This window comes from Podarcis gaigeae (genome assembly GCF_964106915.1).
Source record: "Podarcis gaigeae genome assembly, chromosome: 9".
NCBI lineage: Eukaryota > Metazoa > Chordata > Lepidosauria > Squamata > Lacertidae > Podarcis > Podarcis gaigeae.
In genome coordinates, this window is record NC_139685.1 from 33,298,654 (window position 1) to 33,322,979 (window position 24,326).

Consider the following 24,326-nt stretch of genomic DNA (forward strand, 5'->3'; position numbering starts at 1 on the left):
AAGCAATTTTGGCCTACTATGCTGCCTGTCCGTTTAAATCCCATTAGCATGGCTTACCCTGATACAACTGGTGTATAGAATTGCATAGAGCCAGGTGACCAGGCAAGGCCTCTGTTATGGTGCATCACAGATGTGTCATCTCCTGTACTAGTTTATCCCACCATCTTTTCTCCAATGCCCATGCAAACAGTCGATTGCTACACTTGTACAACTGTCAGGAATATGTCTGTTACCAGCATAATGCCATTGGTCATGTTGTTGCGCTTCAAGCGGATTGGGAATTTTGATGGCCACAAAGGTAACAACCTACAAAGCATTCAAAAATTAATTAAAATGATTCCCCTCATCTTGCTCCTGCCTATGCTTCATTTAGAAACAGTGCAGGCTTCTAAATGGTTTTGTGAATAATTTTTTTTTTAAACAAAAATATTCTATTGAATTTTGAAAGGTTTAAAACTAATAAAAAAAATACTAAATGGGACCAAAGCTGCAGATTTCAGATGACTTCATCTTAGCCAAGTCAGTGAAAATGAACTTAGCTTAAGCTCTCTTCTTGAAGTCATGGGAGCAATGGGACTGCCATGCCTAAACTAGAAATTGAATGGCTCCATGCAGACTTTGACACATTACAGAGTGGCTATGTGATTGCGCTATGGTACATAAGACATTGTTGATTGTCTACATTCCACATTCTGCACACATGGACTCAACGCACATTATCGGCTTGCCCATAGGAAAGTCCAAGTGAGACATTTCATCTTTCAGATGAAGAAAAAGCCAAGGCTGGAAATTATCATGGGACTTGGCAGTTTATAAGACAACCAAATTAAAATGATGCTTGGATTTCTATTTACATTTCACACCTCATGCTGTGCTAAACTCATTTTCCTATTATTAACCATTCTTAATATGTTCCAAGCTAACTGACTTGCTCTACAAATAGAGGTGAGTCACTCTGGAAATAATATTGTTATTCTTTACAACACATGTCACTAGAATTCCAAACCGCAAACCAGTTAAGTAAAGAAAAATACAAAAGTTAGTGTCAGTTTTGATCCCTTCAGCTTTAGATATTAAGGACTTTAGATATTGATGACTCTATACCACATGGACTTGTGCATGGAAAAGCAATCAAATAATGTGCAAACTCCTCCAAAATAATACTAATTTCCCTATGGGAAAGTGAAATTATGAAGCAAGGCGTGAAGATGCAGTAAACTTTGCCATACTAGATGCTGCTGCTTACTTTTAAAGCCCTACATCAGGGGTGTGCAAGCTCTGGCCTGAAGGTCTGATTAGGCTCGCCAGGCCTTCCCATGTGCCCACAAGGCCATTTCAACCAAGCCAACTCAGTCAAAATGAGGGTTGCAAGCACTGCTGTCCAGCTGATTGGAGGTGGGGCTTACATGGGGCTTTCCCAGACCATGGGTAATGCCTTTGCCCTCACAATTTGATTTCAAACCATGCAAGCAAAAAAAAGAAAGGGTCACCTGCACACTTTTCTAATTCGCCCAGTTGTCAGACTTGCACACCTGTCCAGCTTGGCATACGGGTGGTGAGAGAGATAATGATCTGGAAGGATCTGGTCTCCATCCAGATGCAGTTTCTCACCCTTGTCATAAATACCTGAAAAGGGCTCGTCACTATGACCAGCCTGTCCATGCTTTAGGAGCAGCAAAGGGGACTCTTTTTTGAATTCCACTGTCAAGAGAGGCTCATTTCATCATGGCACCCCATTTGTGGACTGCTCTCTCACTTCAATACGTAAAGATATATCTAATTTAGCCTTCACCTCTGTCAACCCTTTTAAAATTGTCTTCTTTTACTGGTGTTTTAAGAAGTGGGCTTTAGTTTTACTGGCATCTTTTATAGGTTTTTAAAATATATATTGTTCCCCACTCTGGTTCTTGTATCGATGAAAGGCAACATAAATCTTTTTAACAGATAGAGAACATTTACTAATATACACAATGTCCAAAGAATCAAGTACATGCTATTAGCTAAGTCAATATGATTATTTAATAATTATTGGTAAGAGGGTTACATGATGTGCATGTCTGATAATTGTATGGTTGGCCCACAGTTCAGATTATGAGTAATTAAATGTACCATATGTTTCCATGTACAGTGGTACCTCGGGTTAAATACTTAATTCGTTCCGGAGGTCCGTTCTTAACCTGAAACTGTTCTTAACCTGAAGCACCACTTTAGCTAATGGGGCCTCCTGCTGCCGCCGCGCCGCCAGAGCACGATTTCTGTTCTCATCCTAAGTTCTTAACTCGCGGTACTATTTCTGGGTTAGTGGAGTCTATAACCTGAAGTGTATTTAACCCGAGGTACCACTGTATAAGACAACATTATTTGCTTTTTAAAAATAAATATATTTCAGATAAATATTTTAAGGGCAATGTAAGTTTAACAGTTAATGTGCAAAATAACTGGCCAATTTGCAGTTTCACTAGGTCTTATGGAGACTATACCTATTAAAGATTATGCATAATGACAAAAGAATGTGCGATATTAGGGCAATATATGCATGCTCTCAGGAGCCTGTTGGAGCCAGGGGTGGCTGCCCTCCCCTCAAGGAAAAGTCCTTGCAAAGTATTTTCTGCTGGGTGGTGGTGGGTGGTGGAATTCTGCAAGGGCATCTGGAACACTCCACTCTTGTCAAAGCTTGGCAAGTGAGGGGGGAGCGTTCCAGAAAGCTGAGGTGCTGTAGATCAGCAACAAAGCAGAGCTTCTCCACCAGTGGTTGAAGCAGTGGTGTAGGGTAGAAAATGCTACCTCTTGCATCTCAGCAACTTGAGGCAGCTGCTTCACCCCACATCATTCATAGGCCAGCTCTGGCTGAAGATTATTTATTTTGACCTGGAAATTTGCACAATACCCTCTTAATAGACAAATTATTTGCACATTTTCTATGAGGCCAGGTAAAGGTGCACAATGGCCAGTTGTTATGCACATTAACTGCCCAATTTATATTCCCCCTTACACTAACTTAACAGAGAAAATACGTGTTAACTCCTGGATTAATGCAAGTTTCCAAATAGTAATGATTGCTGGTTTTACTGGGCTAAACTTCACCTTGAACAGTGAAGTAAAGATATTATAACATTCATTCCTTACTAATTCCACCGTCCATTGGGGCACAATTCATCTCTCTATTGAATTGTCTTTGAACATTATTGAGTTTGGTGGGCCTCCAATGTATTCAAGACAGAGTTTAATTTAAAACTGTTATGCCCCACATTTCAGTTATCGATAACTGAAATACATAATCACTTCTCTAAGTCACTTACAAAGTAATAAAGTAAGAGTTTAAAAACTCAACAGTCATTTAAGTGTCATAAGGAATAATAAGTCAGCCATATTTTCAGAAAGCTACTAACTAGCCATGGGTCATAATAAATGAAGTGTACCAGTATTAGAAAGTCTTCCAATACCAGAAGGCATCACTGCTGCCTCATTATAATTTTAAGGTTAGTCTTATTCTGATGGTAAGTCAATTGGTTCCAAAGGGTTGGGATCTCTATGGACAAGAAATTTTATCTCCAGCATAGGTGGGATATGAAAAGAGCTCCTTCACTAGATCTTTATGGATGGGTGGGTGGGTGGGTGGATGGGATTTTACAGAATGAGATATTCTTAAGATACACAAGGGCTCTTTAATGGTAAGAATCAGCTCCTTCAATTTCATTCTTAAGTTGACCTAGCCAGTGCAGGGGTTGCAAAAATCAACAGAATTATTCATCCATCTTGTTTTTTGTTAGAAGATCCAATATCCCCTGCATTTTTCATCTGTTCTGCAAGAGTAGCTCTATGAAACAATGTGTTGTAACATTTGCAGAGGCTACTTGGCTACAACTCATCACAACTATGACATTGGGATGCATTGATGGGGCTCTTGATAGGTCTAGCAAGTGCCCCAGCTTTCCCCCATTGATATTCATCATCACCTGATTCTGTTTGTCATAGAATGTGGTAGCATGTCAGAAATCAGAGCAAATGTGCACAAATTGGCCAGGGAGAGGTCAATTTTAAGTCAATCCAGAAAGATGAGATGCTGTTGACAGACTGAACCATTTGTATGTTGATCCCAAATTGATCATGTAGCTTTCTCCTCACAAATGATTTCTTCTTCTTCTTCTTTGGTGATCACTCGTAGCCAAGTTAGATTGTCTTTCATGAACATGGTCTTAACAGTGAGTCCGTAAGTGACTGTGGAGGCCAAATCTGGATCCACACATCCTTCCACAGTGGAGACATACGTTTCAGGGTGGGAGTTGTTCATGGTGAGGGTTTGCCAAACGTGCCTTTGCATGTTTCTCTCTTTTGTCCTGAGTTTGAGCGTCTTCTAAGTCCATGACACCTTTGGTAAATGATTACAAGATGTCAGCAACCTTCTCCAAGCTCAGCCTCAGTTGAGAATTTTGGAGACTGCAATGGAGAAATAATCATTTTCAAGCCCTTCAATTCTTCTCCAGCTTAGACTAAATTCTGAGTCCAAAAGAGTGGTCAACATCCTTCCTGCCAGCACCTCTTAAACGAACTCCCACTCTCCTTTACTAAACTTGTGGCAACAAGAACAACAGCAGGGCATGAGGGTAGGGGAGATGCTCTCCTCCTTGCTTCTGTGCTCTGGCATGCTGTGGATGAAGGGCACAGTGGCCCTGAAACTTAATAGTCTTCACATTGCAGTAGCCACTAGGTAAACTACCAGTCCAAAAGACCACCTAGACTTTCTTCCTGGCATGCTGTTCCACAGCACATTTTAGTGGTGAAGAGGGAAAGGAGAAAGGAGAAGACCTCCATCCCTCCATTGTCTCCATGTGCTACTGTTGTTTATGTCAGTGCTTCACTGGAAAATAAAGAGAAAGGGGGATTGTGTTTGGGGGCTGCAAGGAAAGCTGTTTGAGCGATTGGTATGTCTGACAAAAAGGGGGTGGGATCATTTTCTAAGCTTTGGATTATCTCAGAAAATAATCTGAGTTCTTGCTGATTTTTTCCCCTTTAATAACTTGCATCACTTCTAAATTAATCCAAAACTGGGGAGAGCTTCCCATCTCTACAATGAGAAAAGGAAGCATGTATACTTTCTCCTTTTTTCATACACACACATACACAGTTAAAATGAAAGGGTTTTCATTCCCATGGCTTCAAATTTTCTAGAAGTTTTACATCTCTCATCTAGAGGCTATTGATCTAAACCATCCTGTTTCACTTTGAGGAATAAATTAAAACAAAAGAAGAAAACATATATTGCAGCTGCATTGAGAGCCTTGTTATTTTCCTTTTACAGTATTTCAGTTTTACAGTTCACTCAGATGAGAATAGATTTTGATAAATAACATGGAATAGTTGTAGCTCTGTGCAGCATGATTTATTGATGATATCTCCCACCCACCCTTTCTTGGTCAGGAACACTTTATGTCGACGGAGCCTTTGGGATTCCTCTCCTCTTCAAAATATGAATAATGTTATAATGTTTAACCAAACAGTATCATCCTGTTTAATTATTCAGAGGAGTTTAATTTTCTAGCATTTGGAATCAATGTGCTATTATGAAATAGCAATGCATTTGTAAAGAAAAAAATCAATAGCCTTGGTTTTAATATAGCCTAAGCTTTTAAAACTAGCATTTTAAAATCTTTTTTATTTTATTTTATTTTACAAGCTCTACATACTGCTTTTCACTAAGTTTAAATCCCATGGGATCCCCCTGCCTTCCATTATAGTACTAAGAACATCCAGTATAACCTATAGCAGGAGTGGGGAAATCTCTTTCTATGGCCCCAGAGAACTCCCCAGATGTGATAGGCCTCCAGTGCCCACCAATTCTTTAAGAAGGTCCTGATCTGCACCACCAAGCATCAGCCAGGTGATGGCTTCTGACAAGACCATATTTGTATATTGCCCAGGGGCTACAACTGTGGGGAAAGGAGTATGGTTGGGCACCTTCATTCATCTCTTTGATGGGAGGGACTCAGCTGCAGTGTCTCCTTCTCACCTTCATTGGCATATTGCTGAAATCCAAGAATCTAGAAAATGTTATTGTCCACATCTCTGGCATGGAAGAGGAACTAAAATGTTTCCCATCCATTCATATAAACAATGTAGCTCTCCAAAGCCAAGTTAGTGAAAATTCTTTTGGTGACCTCCATCCAGTTTCCATTTTACCTTCTCTTAAGACCAGCCGTTGCCAACCAACTGCTCTCTAGATGCATTGGACTGCCAACCCCACAGAGGCATGAGAGTGATGGCTGGAGCTGGTAGGCATTTGTAGTCCAAAATATCTAGAGGGAACCAAGCTGGTGAAGGCTGGTCTAAACACTTGAAGTCAGAGTGTTGTGTTGTTTTTAAAGCTGCTAATAGAGATATGCAGAACATGGGGAGAATAATTACTTGCCTTCTGCATATATAAAACTTGCATTATTACTAATGGAAGCTGTAACTGCAATGGTAATAAAGAAATGTGACTTTATATTGTGCACCCACTCATTAAAGAGTCTTGTTTTGCAAAGGCAGCATGTGATATAACTGGGCAATTCTTCACAGAAACTATCTGTGAGCAAAATATGTCTCATTAGTTTCTTGTTAAGGTTCCCTGCATGAGTTTGTTTTTCTGTCAAATATATAAATACATAGCCGCTAACTGTGTTTCTACTTACTCCTTCACTTGCCGATGTTACAGTAACTAGAAGTGACCTACAGTGGAGCTAGGCTAGGCTAGCAAATCTACCATCTAGGCTAAACATACAGAACTTAGTCATTGTGACACTGGACTAAAAACCTGAAAAGCTGGGGGTTGTTGTTTTTGTTTGTTTGTTTGTTTGTTTGTTTGCATTTTTCTATGTCAGGAACAGGCAGGAATCTGAAGGTTGTGCAGAGGAGGCAGAGGAGCAGGAGAATGATCCAGAGAAATGGGCCAGTGATTTGAGTGGTTTTGTTCCACCTGTGAAGCAGGGAGAAAAGACTCAGATGTGGGGGAAGAGTTGCAGGATGGTGCAGAGGTGAAAGAGACAGTCCCAAAGAGAGTTGGGCTGTTAGAATCTCCTCCATCGGTAGACCAATAGAAAAGCCAGAGGCAGAGCCTACCTGTTTTTAAAAAGACTTAGCCAGAGGTTTAGATAGATGAGAAAAAGCAGTAGGGGAAAAGCAGTTGGGAGTTAAAGCAGTTGGAAGACAGATGGAAATAGAGAGACAGTTAGTGCAGTTGGTTCTTGTGTGAAGAGAGGTAGAAGAGTTAGAGACAGGATAAAAAGAGACTAAGAGGGTAAAGGGTAACAGCGTTTCGAATGCATTTAAAGTTTATTTGTGTTTGCAATAAACTACAGTCTTCGGTGTTAACTTGAGAACTCGACTGAGACTGAGTTGGTGGCAGCGGATTAGTGGTGTATGGGTCAATAGTCCTGAAACAACTGGGGGCTCCATACGAATGCCACACTTGTGCACACCATGTCAGAGGAGGGGTTTAAATGTGCTGAAGGGGGCATGGCATGCTGTTGCTCCAACTGTTGGGTAGGAGCACAGGTCTGAAGAGGGACGTGCCTAGCAAGCTCTTTAGCAGGAGTGGTGCATGTAATTCTTGTGCCTTCGGAGCTGATGTAATTTAGTCCTTTGCCCATAAAGAACTAAACTTCTAGTTGTGTGTCGTCCTTGTGGGGGCTGGATGGGGCCTCTGGACAATGTACTATATGTTTGGAATGTTGCTTGTGTATTTGGGGTGTATGGGGTGTTCGGGGAGGGGTACATATGGTGGGTGACATATCACACTCCTTCTGAGATAGTTTGCCCACCTTTGGTCCCCACTCTGCACTCAGCTCTCACCTGTGGCTCCTAGAAGCTGTTGGTATGTGACAGCAGCCACACCCTGGGAATGGCTTTGACTGGCCAGCTAAACCAGGTGAGGGTATCTGGTGGGTCTCAGCAACACCCCAAACTCATAACAACACAATACTAAGATTTTACTTGGTAAGGAAGCACTTATGGTGACTTTACTGCTTTATTGCTTCCAGTCTCTAATCTAGAGGTGGGAGAAGAAACTAGTACCTAAGCTGGTTTGTTTTTCTTCCGCTCTTGAAAATATTCTGCAAATAATTTGTAAATAATGCACAATACATATACAGGTGGCAATATTCTTGGCAGTTCTTTGTCAGCAGCAGACTTTGATATTATTTAGGGTGTGTCTGTTTGGAAGGACAGTTTCTTAACATGTGGCTGTCATTTTTTCCTAACTGCTATTCAAGAATGATGTCCTCTTCAGCTGTGGTCAGACCAGTATAGTATGGTATGTTCTTCAGATGTAGTATACATGTTTGATATTCAGTATGCATGCCCACACAAGACTGATACTTTGTCAGATGTAGACATAAACTGATATCAGTTTTTCCTTCAGTGCACTGCTTATAAAACTTTGATGTTGTTAATGCCCATCTACTGTAAGTACTTGCCTATTTGCCTGTGCTAGAATGTGTTTCTTCCATGAATTGCCTTATCACACTCCACTGAAAAGTGTTTTTTAGCTTTTAGCAAGCATTCAAGCTGAAGCTTTGCTCTTTCATTAGTCAGACCAGAAATATGGGTGTTTAGGTCCAAGGTGGGCTCCTTCACAGCATCTCAGAATGTTGTAAATGATTCCTTGATGTTAGAGAAAGTTGGGTGGCCATCTCTCAGGCATGCATTGTGTTCAGTGCAGCTGTCAGGGTTATCTTGTGCCCTAGGCAAGGCTAGGCACTTGCATCCTACCTAAAAAGAATTCTATCTTCAATTTTCAAAAACAGATACCTTGTGGGGGGGGGGGGGAATGAAAAGCAGAAAACTTGAAACTACTAAATTTCATTTAAATTGCAAGAATAAGTAACACAACAATCTTTTATTATCTTTCTCAAATGCAGAAGATGTTTTAGCACACAAATCTTTTTGAATAATCTTGTCTCTAAAAAGTTTCAATTTTAGGCACATCAAAATATCACTTTGCATGCCTTTTCCTTTGCTGATTTGGCCACCAGTTCCTTCAGGTCAAGGGCTGATGCTTGCGCATGTTCAAATGATATAATTGACAAACCAAGTAGCCTCTTTTGAAACATTGTTGAGCATATGTAACTTCTTATAAGTTTGCACTTTCAGAAACTGCGGTTACCACATGCCACTGATACTGGAAGTGTTTAGAAGGACCCTTAGAGCAACAGAAACATTAGGTACATTATCCAGGAATTTTTGTTATCATATGAAGAGAAATACTCCTTGTGGTGGCATAAACTTTGGAAGTCCTTGAGCTATTGCTGTATGTTCACAGCACAGATCTTCAGCATCGACATATTTGTTTCCATTGTGCATTAAGGTCCTTTCCAACTGTATGTCAGCCTATATAGCTCGGTTGGTTAGAGCATGGTGCTGATAATGCCAAGGTTGCAAGTTTGACCCCTGTATGGGAGAGCTTCATATTCCTGCACTGCAGGGGGTTGGACTAGATGATCCTCAGGGTCCCTTCCAACTCTATGATTCTTGGTATCATTTGGTTTTGCACTCAAGCAACAGCATTGTGTCAGTGACTTAGGCCTAGAAGGGACATGTTGTTTTCAGTTCAGTGCCAGGACTCAAGTCATGTACTACAGATATGAAGAATCAAGAATGCCTGAGTTAGTGCAGAGTTTAGGTTGGTTTTTATTTTATTTTTCCACCACACCTAATTCTTAGTGTTGAGGCTCGGGAGCAGGTGAAGCAACAGCAGAGACTGAGTGCCTCATAAAGAAACATTTTTTATTAATCAGGCATGACTCCTGGTAACTGGAGTAATATTGTGATGAGTACTTAGTGATGTATTGAGGGGGTCAAGCACTTGTAAAAAATAGTATGAAGCCAAACATTACATTTCTTTCCCCTTCAGGGGTATTTTGGGTTCTTTTCAGCACAGATTGCTGTAATCATTCTTTGTATTTATTGACTAGATTCTTTTTAGGGGACCTACAAACAATTCTATTTAAAATAAAAATAAACTAACATTGTAGTTGAAATAGGTTATACTGGGACTGTGATCTTCTGTGTATGTGAACATCCTTTAGAATGTCACAGAGAGTTCAGAACGCACAAGAAGAGCAAGATATTAAAAATGACACTTTTCATGCTGGGCCAAGATGACAATTTTGCCTGGGAGAGAGTTGCTTTTAGTTGTAATTCTACTGTAGAAGCTTCTTTTAAAGGAAGATGAACTTTGTGCACAATGAGTTATCTGGAACAATCTGGTGCGATATGACCTTCTGGGGTGAAGAGTTTACTTCAGGGGAGATATTTTATCCAGATTATGGGGTGCATAACAACACCTCAAGCACTATGCTGGCAGTTTTAGGTAAGCTGTCTTTCTGTAGAACGTACCATAATAAGGCTAAGTTAGCCATGTCCATTAACTTCAATTGATCTAATCTGGACAAGAACTGAATGCCACCCACACATTTTATCTCATTTTCAATTTTCCTTCAGCACCTTCTCTTGCACTTTTGCCTCAGAAGGAGGATACTTTCCTCTACCCTCCAAATTCTTTTGATTTCTAGCCATTTTTACCCAGCATACAAAAAGATTCTGATGCTGGCATTAGTCCAAGCAAAAGGGGGGTGGCATAGCTAAAGGGCAGGGCAAGCTGTGGCACCAAGGTCCACTAGTGGGTCATGCACCCCACTGTTTTAGAAGCACAGCTGTAGGGCCATTCAAATGGATTTAGAAGAAAAAGATGTATTCCCACCCCTGAAATGTATGACACAGGTAAAATGTAGAAGAAATTATTATTATTTTATTATTTTTACTTATTTAATATACTACCTTTAATCAGAAGATCTCAGGGCAGTTCGCAGAATAAAATACAGGGTAAAACACAAGTAAATAATTAAACCAAAACAACAAAACAATAACGCCCCCCCCTTCCCACAGACACACTTAAAAGGCTGTAGAGTATTAATCAGCCCAAGGCCTGGTTGAAGAGTAGTCACTGGAGGCTTAATACTTGTTTTACTCTTGTGGTGTCATTACTGCCACCATGCCAAATTGTTGTGATGCAAAGCCTCTTAGGGAGCTGTGTGTGATATGATTTAAGCTGTAGTGTGTAAGCAGCAAAAGTCACATGATGCAGGGGTACTTTATGTGCTTTTCCTGTGGGCCGAGCTTTCATATGGAGTCACCTACTTCACCGTTTGTTTGTATGAAATGGATTTTTGTTGCTCTGGGAAATGGCTGAGACAACCATTGAAGTAGATTCAGAAGGAAGCATGTCGAAGGATGAACCAAGTTAAAAAGACAAGAATGAAAGATCATGGGTGGCATCTTGTTCTGAAACTCTAATGCTTTCCCCCTGACATTAAGAGGTGTCCTTGACATTGGGTAGCAGTACATGGAACAGTTTTAATCTGTGATACAGCAGTAGCTCTGTGCAAATGGTTGATCCAACATGCGTAAAAGGAATTGGGATTTGATCGCTTTACCCAATTTCTCTCTGCCACACCCTCAAGGTCTATGATTGGCAGTCAAATTTGCATAGGCACCTTCACACACAAAACCCAACAGGGGTGGCTCTTGCACCTGCTTGCATTCAGCTGCATGTTCAGACTCTGAGGCTGCAATCTATGCCCATTTAAATGGATGTAAACCCAGCTGAACACTGTGAATATATGCACATGATTGTGCTTCCAAGTCCATTCCTATACAGACGTACCTTGGTTCTCAAACAGAATGCATTCTGAGTGTCCGTTCAACTCCCGAAACCATTTGAAAACCAAGGTGTGGCTTCCAGTTCACTGCAGGATCGTCCTGCAGCCAATCAGAAGCACTGGAAGCCATGCCAGGCTTCCAAAAATCATTCAAAAACCGTAACACTCACTTATGGGTTTTGATCGTTTGGGAGCTGATTTGTTTGGGAGCCAAAGCATTTGGGATCCAAGGTACGACTGTATGTTATTTGTACAACACAGCATAAGTACAGAGGATTAGGTCATTGGTAGGTGGCTGGGGGAATCTTTGTATGAATTGCCAGTCAGTCTTGTAATTTATTCTTGTGTAATGCTGTAATGGTGGCTATACAGTGGTACCTTGGGTTTCAAACACCTGGGGTTACAAACACTTCGGGTTACAGACTCCGCTAACCCGGAAGTAGTACCTCAGGTTAAGAACTTTACCTCAGAATGAGTACAGAAATGGCGTGGCAGTGGCGCGGTGGCAGCAGGAGGCCCCATTAGCTAAAGTGGTACCTCAGGTTAAGAACAGTTACAGGTTAAGAACGGACCTCCGGGATGAATTAAGTTCGTAACCAGAGGTACCACTGTATGCTACTTCCAGACTCAACAGAGGCAGTTCTCTGAACACTAACCACTGGAGAACAGCAGTGAGAGAGGGTGGTTACCCTCAAATTCAGCTTGTGGTCTTCCCGTGGGCATCCAGTAAGCTATGGTGGCAAACAGAATGTGCTGTCTCTGACCCCTACTGTTTCCCTCAGTAAGTTGGAGGGTGACCATTTGCTGTGGGTTGGGGAATGCTGCCCTAACTGTGTAGGTTCCCCACACAAAGAGGAGCTCTGGGAAATCAGGATTATATGTGGTGCAGGAAGCCCCCATGAATAGGAAAAGGCCACAGCTTGTAGCAGGTGAAGAAGGGGCCAAAGCTTAAGGTATTCACTTCTACTCCCATGTTCTACTATCGTGAGTGCAAGTGGAGCAGCTGTTGCTGTCCGATGAGGAAGATGAGGAGCAGAGCATGGAAGGCTCCACAGGTGGGGAGCAGGCTGAGAGGGAGGATGTGGCCTCCTGTGTATTTAGATGTTGGGGGAAATGTAGGCAGTCCCATTAGCTGCCTAGTCTGCTCTAGCCTGCTCCCTAGCAATGGACAAGGGTTTTAACCTACCAGGAGGGGAGTCTGGGCAGCTGGAGTGGTACCTCAGCTTGTGGGACTGACCTCCATCCCATCACTGAAAACTCAGGGCTGCCTCTGCTGTTGGTAACAGATACATGCTCTTCATAGAAGCTTGTGCCTCCAAGTGTGTCAGTCTCACAGGGAGAGCATGCCACAGCTGAACTCAAAATCTGACAGGGAGGTGTGACCATATGTTGGGACATCTTTGCAGCTTTCATCTAGTTTTAGATCCCTGATGCTGATATTAAATTCTCTAGCTGTGCTTTTGGCAATCTGTACCCATAGCCTGACCTGTGCCATTGTAAGCCTTAAATAAAGCTTTCCTCCTTACTCTCATGTAATAACCTCTGTTGTAGCATTTGGGTTACTTACTCATGAGTTGAAATCCTGAATAGGGTTTATATCCCATGGAAATATATTTCACAATGGGAATCATTCACTTCTTGGGCATCCCAGATGAAATTTATTAAAAGAGCTTTGGTACAACCTTTTCCCACTAAGCCACAACTTTGGTTTCCACTGATATTTGCTTAGGATGGCAACCTTAAAAATACTGTATATTCATTTTCTCATTTGGTGTTATTCTGTTAAAATATGTTTGGTTAATTTAGGGTAAGGGGAAAATATGGAAAGTAGTACCAATGAAATTCTCAATTTAGTTTTCAACAATTATCATTTAAGCTCATTCTTACAAAGACATCATTTTGAATCTCAAAAATGTTGGATGCTTAAGCTGATTAAAAGTGTGGATTTTGCTTGCTTTTAGTTTGGTGGCCACAAAGGAAACAGACAGTGCAAGATCACGCAGCATGCCAATGTCTCCATCAGATTTCCTGGATAAATTAATGGGTAGGATGTCTGGCTACGATGCAAGAATAAGACCGAACTTCAAAGGTAATGTCATCTCCTAGGTGTCCATTTGGGTTATAATGTTGCTTGAATTGTTTTAGAAGCAAGAAAAATGTTTGGCTCATAATTGAGAATATGGTTTTGATCATTCACACTTCAGCAATCTTTTCTTTTTTAAAACAACAACTCCATGTTCTTCTGCTGGTTCAAACTTCTAGAGAAGTTAAGTGCTAAATTTCAGTTGCAATGGAGAATTCCTGCAACATTTTTGGATGACAGAATATAAATTACTAAACATAGTTAAGGTTATGTTAGAAACATGAAAGAATATAGCAGCTATTCAGTGCCAAACAGTTCTGTAATATGCCTATTACGAAGTGTCAAACTGGATGTGACAGTCTTGTCACACAAAATGGGAAGAATGCAGAACTAGTTTGCCAACCTTCTGACTTTGCCCCAGCTAGTCCTCCCTATCCTGCAGAAAGTCCCCAAAACATCACACAAGCGGGTAGCTATAACAGGTAGCACAGTGATAAAACAGTTAGTTATGAGTAGGCATGGGGTGAAAAAATGCAGCCTATTGCAATTAAACATCCACATGCCCACATAGTTTAAAAGCAACCACAGAAATTGCATGACATTTAAGTAAATATATATAGGTGGAAGTATTTCTAGAACTGGTTGGAAATAATAATAAAAAATAGACAAATATGAGATTCCTTAGGCCAATGGTACTCTGCTATGCTCCCTTGAAAAGATGGACTGTTATGGGTGGTGCTGAGAACTTACATTATTTGAATTTTCTGTTTGTTTCAAGCCAACAGGTGCTAGAGATTTGGTCAGAACTAAAACTTAGATGCTGCAATGCTGTCAGGGCCCCGCAGGTGTTGTGGGCAAACTAAAATACTGGGTCAGGGTAAGAATAGAGAGCAATGCCCACCATTCCTAAAGGAGGGAGACCACCACATGGGTTTCAGACAGCTCAGCCATAGCTGATCCTGGCTCTGCCCTTGTATTGGAATCTTATTCAATAGTGATGTGTATGCATAAGTCAATTGTGTGGGTCTTTCACACACAATAATCACCAGTGTGGTGTAGTGTGGTGTAGTGGTTAAGAGAGGTAGTCTCATAATCTGGGGAACCGGGTTCGCGTCTCCGCTCCTCCACATGCAGCTGCTGGGTGACCTTGGGCTAGTCACACTTCTCTGAAGTCTCTCAGCCCCACTCACCTCACAGAGTGTTTGTTGTGGGGGAGGAAGGGAAAGGAGAATGTTAGCCGCTTTGAGACTCCTTAAAGGGAGTGAAAGGCGGGATATCAAATCCAAACTCTTCTTCTTCTTCTAATTGGGAAAGACACACACAGTTTGTCCTGCCCACATGATTCCAGTATTCGTGTCCAGTATCCATGTGCATACCATCCCTGTGGAGGACTGCATCATGCAATTATATTTTGGAGGAAAATATGAAACCCTCTGACCCATGTGTATGTATTGGCTGGGTGTCTGAATTCAAAATGCAGGAGAGAGCCTTCAGTAAGGTAAAGGTAAAGGTACCCCTGCCCGTACGGGCCAGTCTTGACAGACTCTGGGGTTGTGCGCCCATCTCACTCAAGAGGCCAGGGGCCAGCGCTGTCCGGAGACACTTCCGGGTCACGTGGCCAGCGTGACATCGCAGCTCTGGCGAGCCAGAGCCGCACACGGAAACACCGTTTACCTTCCCGCTGGTAAGCGGTCCCTATTTATCTACTTGCACCCGGAGGTGCTTTCGAACTGCTAGGTTGGCAGGCGCTGGGACCGAGCAGCGGGAGCGCACCCCGCCGCAGGGATTCGAACCGCCGACCTTTCGATCGGCAAGTCCTAGGCGCTGAGGCTTTAACCCACAGCGCCACCTGCGTCCCGAGCCTTCAGTAGCAGAGTTTAAACTCAGAATAATGTGGGAATGTAGGTTGCTAGACCATTTTATCCCATTTGCTTGCATACGGTGCTCCCCTCTTTCTAGATATTCTCTTTCACACAAAATGGTTTCCTTCGGGAGGTTTATTTAAATCATTCCCCATGGTGACTTGGACCACATAGTAAGCTATCCGTGTTCTCAGTGTCCTCAAAACCTTAAACCCAAACATGTGCAGAGGAGCAGACTGAATTCCTTCATCTGCATAGCAACTCAGTGAACCACTTCACACAAACAGCTTCCTAGCCATAGGGAACCATTTAATTCTGCCTCCATGGGCAGCTGTTCCATATGTGCTGAGCCTTGTGTGCCTGGGTTTTTTGCTTGGTGAGAGAAAAAAGAAGGTTGCTATATAAGTGAACTTGCACAGTTACATAAGATATGCACTTCTAATATTACTTTCCTGATGTTGTGGCGGTATCATCTTCCTAATTACTCTCTCTCCCCCACTGCCACTGCTTTGCAGCCGAAGCTGTTCTCGTTTACTTACCATAGTTATTCCCATTAGCACATAAACTTCAAGTTCAATCTACCTTAGCTACGCTGCACAGAAGATGACTTCAGGCAAATAATAGGAGGCAATCCAATCTCTTTCCACTTTTTATTGGAATCTTTTAAAGATCTCCAGGGGAAAGCATTAGTAGAAAGCTGAAGGCATGGAGGGTCATTTGGAGATTGGATAGTGGAGCTTATTATAGACGCCAGGAGGTCATGCCAACTGTGGAATAGGGCAGATGTTGAGCCAGTAGTGAATTATTCTGCAACATGTATTCTAAATATCAAAAGCCTTATTTTGTAATTGCTGGAACACGTTTGCTGGAACGTGTCCAGAGGAGGGCAACCAAAATGGTCAAAGGCCTGGAAACGATGCCTTATGAGGAACGGCTAAGGGAGCTGGGCATGTTTAGCCTGGAGAAGAGGAGGTTAAGGGGTGATATGATAGCCATGTTCAAATATATAAAATGATGTCACATAGAGGAGGGAGAAAGGTTGTTTTCTGCTGCTCCAGAGAAGCGGACATGGAGCAATGGATCCAAACTACAAGAAAGAAGATTCCACCTAAACATTAGGAAGAACTTCCTGACAGTAAGAGCTGTTCAACAGTGGAATTTGCTGCCAAGGAGGGTGGTGGAGTCTCCTTCTTTGGAGGTCTTTAAGCAGAGGCTTGACAACCATATGTCAGGAGTGCTCTGATGGTGTTTCCTGCTTGGCAGGGGGTTGGACTCAATGGCCCTTGTGGTCTCTTCCAACTCTATGATTCTATGATTCTATGATTCTATGTTTCTATGATTCTATGAATACAGAAGGGACCCAAGTCTAATTTGGCACTTTTCTCTTTCTTAAAAGTGTACTTTGCAAAAAAATAAATAAATCTGAACTATTATGCGGTAGTTAGTTTTAATGTTTTTAAGTTCTGTCCTTCTGCCACAGAGTGGCTTAACAGAAACATAAAACTGAAACAATCATGCTATAAAAATATCAATAAAATCACAAGATTGCAATTAAAATACTAAAGCACTAAGTAATATCTGTAAAATCATAGCCCAGAAACAATACAATTCATGTTCCAAAAGCAAAGATAAACAGGAACATCTTGACATGCCATTTAAAGATGTCAGTTACAGGAATACCTGCAAGGAGAGGTTCAGACTTATTCTTCAGATATTTTTTTTTTTTTTTTTTTTTAAATAATATTTATTAAAGTTTTCCAATTAATTACAAATTAATAAAACATCCAATTTCAAATCTTTTTCCAATTACATCCTTTCAGGACTTCCCCTTCCCTCCCCCCCTTGTATTCCAAATCTCTCAAATAAACAGATAATCTCAACAAGTTCTTCTCCTCACTTCAAACTTGTTATCCTTAACCCAAAATTTTTTTTTTTTTTTTATAAAAAAAATTATTTTCCATTCCCCTAAAATCGGCTTAGTCCCTCCACGAGTTCCCCACTTTAGAATACCATGTAGATGTATATAGCCTAAATAAAACATAGTTTACGCCCTTTGGGTTCCACATTTCCCACCCCCCCTTTTCCCGGTTGCGTTCCCAATATTCCTCAATGTCCGATATTTCCACGTCTCTCTAAGTCATAGTCCTTTGCCAGTCCTCTTTAGTTTCGCATGTCCAATCATGAAAGGATTCTGTCTCAAAGAAAGGCCCATTTTTTCCATCCAGATTTTTATATCCAGGAGTGAAAAACTCCAAATTATAATCCTTAAGCTTGTCAAATCTGGATGTCCCAAATGTCCCCACTTTCGACTTAGTCCAATTCTTGTTGTTTTGTTGTTCTTATTGGCCACACTCCTCTTTCTATTTCTTTCTGTCCCTGTTTTCCTGCACAAATGTCCTAATTCCAAAAGTTAGTTCCTTTGCAGAGGCTTGTTGCTCAGAAACAAAACATTACGTCAAGTTCCTTTCATTCCACAACGGATGATTCCATTGTCTTCTTCGGTATACTGGCCTCTGTAGTCATAATAATGTTCCATTTCTGCAGTTTCCCAGGAGATAAAAAATTCTGTTCAAATTTCCAACTAAAACCACTTGTGATATCCCTCGGCTCCTCTAGGTGGATTGCAAAAACTGAGTTCTCTTCCAGATCACATCCATTAGCCCTAGTAACTTTGTAATCCTTATTTAAAGCAATTTGTGTCCAATTTATAACAAATATAACCTGCAAAGTCCTTGTGACATAGTCTCTATCTTGTTTTTCTGCTTTGACAGCTCTTTGACAGCTGTCAAAACTTGCCTTTCTCCTCTCCAAACACCGTCATCGATCGCTCCCGGGGTTCCAGGGGGGGGGGTGTTTTTAAGTCCAAATTCTACTTTCCTCCTCCAGCTCAATCTCATATTCTTCACTCGTGAGGTTCCAAACTTGCCAAAATGATGTTATTCCGATCTTAGTTATCAAATCCTTTGTTTTGACCCTTCTACAATGGAGGGGGTGGCTGACTTCCTTTTTTGCGCCTCCCCCGCTCGCTCCGAAATTTTTAAAATTTTGTCCCTCTTTTTAGTCCAGATTCCAATTACTTACGGGTTGTTCTTTTAGGTCCAAATTTTCAAAGGAAAAAGCCAGCGCTCTCCGCCGGATGGCATGCGGCTTCGCACGGCAGGGATGGCAGAGGACTCAAAACACCACGCTTCTCCCCGGCACCCGATCCTTAGCCTTTAAAAAGGCTCCTTCACGAGTCGGGAGGGCGCTAACGGTGCCAGCCGAGTCTCCATGTCCACGGCCCCCGTGGCCGTGGTTTTTAAGGGTCCCCGCATCGCCGGTGCGGTAGGACCCAGCCCCTGCCGTGCAGGCTCCCTCCGGAGCTCGGAGGGAGTCCGCCATTCGGCGATGGCGCCGACCCGGAACAGACTTATTCTTCAGATAAGCTTCCTCTTTGTTGAGTTTTGTGGTTTGTGTGTGTTTTTATACTGTGGGAGAAAATATTGCCAAATAGAATTTCGTATTATTTTGGACTCTGCACCTAAAGCCAACCAATGACTTAGCATGAATGCTCAAATGTCCTGGCTCCTGAGGCAGCCACATTGCTTCTTCCCACGGATAGGAAGAATTTCAATTCAGTTATAATTTAAAGGTGAACCTACCTAATTCATACTTTCTTAAACAAGGCACAACACCCCTTGAACTTCACACAGTTCCAAATTCCACAGTGTTGTTTTCCAGCCAAGTAGCATGTATAAGAATGCATATACTAGGGTAAAGTGTTCATAAAAATGCAGATATTAATGAAAACATGATACAAAAATGCATTCTGCTAGGAGAAACTGCATTGAAAAAAGTGTATATAAGGAAAACTGCATACAAAAATGTGTATAATAGGAGAAAATCACACTAAAAGGCTGAAGGGGTTTGTTTTTGTCAAAAAAATCTGCAAACTGACGTGGAAATGTGGAAAACAACATATGTGGGGAAAATGAGAAACTAAGGGCTTATCCATATCTCTGTGTGCCGCACTGCTTTCCCTGTGGGAAAACCAGCAGTTTAGTGCTAAATTGGAACAAACAGCAATTGGCTTTTCCATGGATGGCCGTTGGTTCTGACTTAGGGCTAAAGAGTGGGTTTTCTGGGGGAAAGTGGTGGGGCAAAGGCAAAACCACTTGGAACCATGTCTAGAAAAGCACAGGACTAGCAGAAAACTGCTCAGATCTGTGCTTTCTAGGCACAGGAAAAGAAAGAGCGTGGGTGAGGCCTGATAGAAACCAAAATTGGCAGAATTGCACATTTCTTCTCATCCCTGGGCTTTTTAGCTCAGTATGGTGGTGCATCAACTATGCCAAAATTTGGATTAGGATGTAATCTGAATTTGGGGTTGCAGTTAAGGTCTCTCCTCCTTACAAATTGTATGCTTACATACTGTAAGCATGGAAACAAACCTGGGCTATAGGTCATGGTTAGGATGGAGAGACCTTAGCTGTGATTACTGGTTCGAAAGACTCATAATGAGCTAAGAACAGCCAATGGCCCATCTGGTCAAGCATATTGTCCTCACATCTGTCCTAAATCTGCTACACACTCTGTCACACTTCAGTTAGCTAAAAAAAAACCCACAGAGGGGCATAGGAGGTGCAAATTGTTCTCTGAGACCTCTCACATTCAAGTGGTCATGGTAAACCATAGCCTAATGCAAAATCATTTAAAAAGCAAACTCTATTGTAGAGTATAATTGGTGCTTGATAGACACCATTCGATCAGCTTTACATCTGAAAAAGCTTTGCCATGCATGGACTGCATACTTTAGAGAGGGGGTATGGAGGTTCTTTCTAGGATGCTTCAAGCACTTTCCGGCAAGCAAATTATTATTTCAATTATTGATTGTCAAGCGCATTGTTTTCTTACTACTGGCTTCTGTGCAGGAAAGCATTAGTAGTGACACAACCGCTTATCCCTTATGACAGTCTAGCTCATTATAAATAAATCAAAAAAACTTTTGTTTTTTAGCCTGTAGCAAAATGGTGGCAAGGCATCATTGTAATCTTCCAGTGATTTCTTTATTCATTCAGACACAACCCTATGGTTCTTCATAGTGGTTGTTTTCTACCTTGCATGTTAATTATTATTGTTATCCAAGAAGGACCTTAGGTTTAGTTTAATTTTCCTGGAATTAGATATGAATGGAAATTAATAAAATGCACTAATATCCTCCTTTTGTTATAATATATAATTATATATTATACTTTGGATAATATATAATTATTCCCATTTTACAGATGTGTATCTAAGTCTGGGATATCCAAGTCCACTTGGTAGTTGATGGTGGGAGAGGAATTCAGACATTCTAAGTTAACATTCAGTAGACTAATACAAGTTACTCCTCGTGATTAAAATTAAACTATCCAAACATTTATTCCCTGAATAACAGACAGAAACTTAGATATGTTGCAGAGAGAGAGAGAGAGAGAGAGAGAGAGAGACATTGGCTGCATTCACATGGCAGTTTATTCCATTTCCCATTTATGAATTTCACCTTCAGCCCCACAAGTGCACCCAGTGCATGTTAGAAGAAAAGAGGGACAGTACAACAAAACTGGCCTGTTACCATATATATAAAAGAGAGGAGGCTACACCAACTACAGTGGTACATCAGGTTACAGACGCTTCAGATTACAGACTCCACTAACCCAGAAATAGTACCTCAGGTTAAGAACTTTGCTTCACGATGAGAACAGAAATCGTGCTCCGGTGGCGTGGCAGCAGCAGGTGGCCCCATTAGCTAAAGTGGTGCTTCAGGTTAAGAACAGTTTCAGGTTAAGAACAGACCTCCGGAACTAATTAAGTACTTAACCCAAGGTACCACTGTACAGTGTCAATAACCAAGTACTAATGAGTCTCAAAAGACACCTTATTTGATTTTTTTTTAAAGGAGATCACATACGTACACTATACAAAAGAATATAAGCCTCACCACCCCACCCCTCCTCTTCCCCCCTCTTCTTCCCCAACCTTATACTGTACTCAACACTAATGTCTCACAACAAATGTAACTGATTTGTAAGAACGACTGCACAAAAAAGAGACAGGGCATCTACTTTTGCAAACCAAGAAAATATTTAATAAGAATAATTTTTTTTAAAGGAGATCATTACTTCTGCAAAAAGCACTTTTCCTGTCAGAAGAATAATCCATTATTTCTTACATCAGCCATACAAAAGCTGCATTTCAGACATAACAAGTACTGATTGAATGATTATTATTCCAAAATTTAATCCCTGTATGCAACAATTCTGAATTGCTCCTTCTCTTCAGCAGTGCAGTGTGAATGCACTCCCGAGTGTTGGGTTTGAGGGGCATTTCATCCTCACAATACCCACATGAAGGATGGGCATGTCTGTGAGCAGAACCACGGGTGTTTATTATTAATAATAGTAATTAATCACTTTACTAAGTGGCACAAACAGTGCTTTCTTAAAAGAAAAAAAGGTGCTGGTACTCACCATGAAGTTGTTACAGTAAATGACATACTTTTAACATTGGGGCAGGGGGAGAAGGTGCCAGTATTGCGTGGACTTGAGTACCCCCAGAAAATAATCACTGGACGCAAAGCAATTTACATACAGTTCTCCTAGTTCAGGGATGGCAAACCTCTAGCGATCCAGTGCCCAGTTATCCGTTGGCCCTTGACCATGCTGGCTGGGTCTCATTTATTTATTTAGTTAGAAGATTTCATTCCCACGCTTTGCCGCAAGGTCCCAGAGCAGGATAGAACAATGGAGTGCACAAGGATAGAAACAACTAAAACCATTACAACTATCAAACCAATCCCAGTGGAACAAAAGAGTACAAATTCAGCAAATACCTTAGCTGTCAAAGGCTGCGGTAAAGAGGTGCATCTTCATCACATGGCAAAAGGAACACAGTAAAGTTGCTAGGCACACCTCTGTGGGCACCAGAGTCCAACAACGCCTGGAGGTCCACAGGTTCCCCACCCTCACTAGTGGATCTCCCAGCAAAGAATAGAAAAATCCAGTGATATACATTCAAATGCATGTGAAACAAAGGGCTACACAACCAGTGTTCAGAATGGGGTGTAGGGTTTTTGTATGTGTTTTTTTTTTTTTTTTTGGACCTCTGCAAATGTTGGATGTTGAGGCAGGAAACATGTCTAGACTGCCTTTGACAGATACCTGAGGGAGTGTGTCCCTTTTCTTCTACTTGACAACCCTGTCTAACTTGTCAGGGCAGTAAAATGTGATTTGATTTAACTTAAAGGAATAGATCTGTTGAAACAGTGTCACTTTCAGTCATTGCACCAAAAGGCTGCTGTGTACATTGTTCCACTGAAAGTGACAAGCATACTGCCCATTATTATAGGTCTCATAGCAGGCACTTAGCTGATCGTTCTGATCAGCTACCAACTGGTAGCACCAGCTGGATTGCTTTTTCTCCTCCAAAGGTAAACGATTTTAGCATCCAGTTTAAATTAAATTTGTGCAATTGTGCAATAGGTGTTGGAATAATGGTATTCCATGCGTGCATTGGAGCATTTAATCACCTTCCTTCTGGCAACAGCCTTTTCTTCTTCCCACTCACAAATTGGGGGGGGCGGCAGCGGAATGAGATGCTTGAAAACCAAGAGGACAAAGATTGTGACACCACCATGCATGCCCAGATTAATTCTACTCTCCACCTGTCCTGCCCAAAAATTTCCCAAAGCTGATATGAATTCTGGGAGGGAAAGTTTGATTGCTAGTATCTGCTACATGAGTGTATTTGGGGAAATTCTAATGCACAGGAATAGAGTTAAATCTCTATTGTGATCCCTGTGTTGCACAACATGACCCTTTGGACTCCTTCCAAATCTACAATTCTGTGATTCTGTCAGCACAACATGGTCCCAGTCCTGCTGTTGAGTCAGACTGTTGGCTCAACTAGTTCATTCTTGCCCATACTGACAGAGGCTGTCCTTGAGCTCCACTCAGGAGCCTTTTCAGCTTCTTGGAGATACCAGTGACCGAACCTGGGTCTTTCTGCATCTACTCACCCACGTGCCTTTTCTCCAAACATCTGGCCCTCAGATGAACTTTGCGTAGGCTTTCAAGGTCTCTGGATGGAAGCCTATTGTGGATTACAGAAAAAAGATGTTGTGGAAAAATCTCCACTCCAGTTCTGCAAGGGAATGAAAGTAAGCCCATCCTATCCCATTTCTCTACAGAGTTTTAAGGGGAAATTCTTTAAAATGCACATAGAAATGGAAAGGTACTCAAAGAAAAGGATATATGAAAGGTGGTCTTAGGGCTGTAGTACTACCTCCATTTCTCTTAGCTCATGCCTAGGGAAGCTCATGCATGGGGCAAAATTCTGCCCTCCAAGCCTGCCCCTCAGAGGCCACACATTCTCTCAAGTAATGATCCTCACCCCCCCCCCACTTTGCCTTCTCCTGACAATGTCTCTTTCTTGCTTGGATGGAGGGCAGAGTGGGTAGGTGTGTAGAAACTAGCGTATGTGCAAAGAGAAGCATCACCTTCATTGCTCCGTCTCCTTTTGCCATGCCATGTGGTTCCCCAAAAGGTTGTCCAGAAGAGAATGTGGACCTTGAGCTAAAAAAAAGGTTTGCCATCCCTGGTTTAGCAGCCACAGGTTTTGGCTTGTTTGTTTGGTGTGAGCAGTGATTTCTCCTCGTTTTGATTTCATTTA

General features: G+C 41.7%; 1 protein-coding gene across 6 annotated transcripts in view; it reads left to right on the plus strand.

Moving 5' to 3' along the window:
- GLRA3 (glycine receptor alpha 3) overlaps positions 1–24,326 on the plus strand; it is a 75,850-nt gene that overhangs the window by 6,939 nt on the left and 44,585 nt on the right. For 3 of the 6 annotated variants that reach the window (XM_083755853.1, XM_083755852.1, XM_083755848.1), the window contains exon 2: positions 13,655–13,782. In XM_083755853.1, coding sequence (XP_083611979.1) covers positions 13,655–13,782 — 128 coding nt within the window. Of the gene's footprint in view, positions 1–7,171; positions 7,204–8,251; positions 8,288–10,184; positions 10,346–13,654; positions 13,783–24,326 lie in introns of those variants that run through there. The other 3 variants (XM_083755850.1, XM_083755849.1, XM_083755851.1) reach the window with 3 other exon arrangements.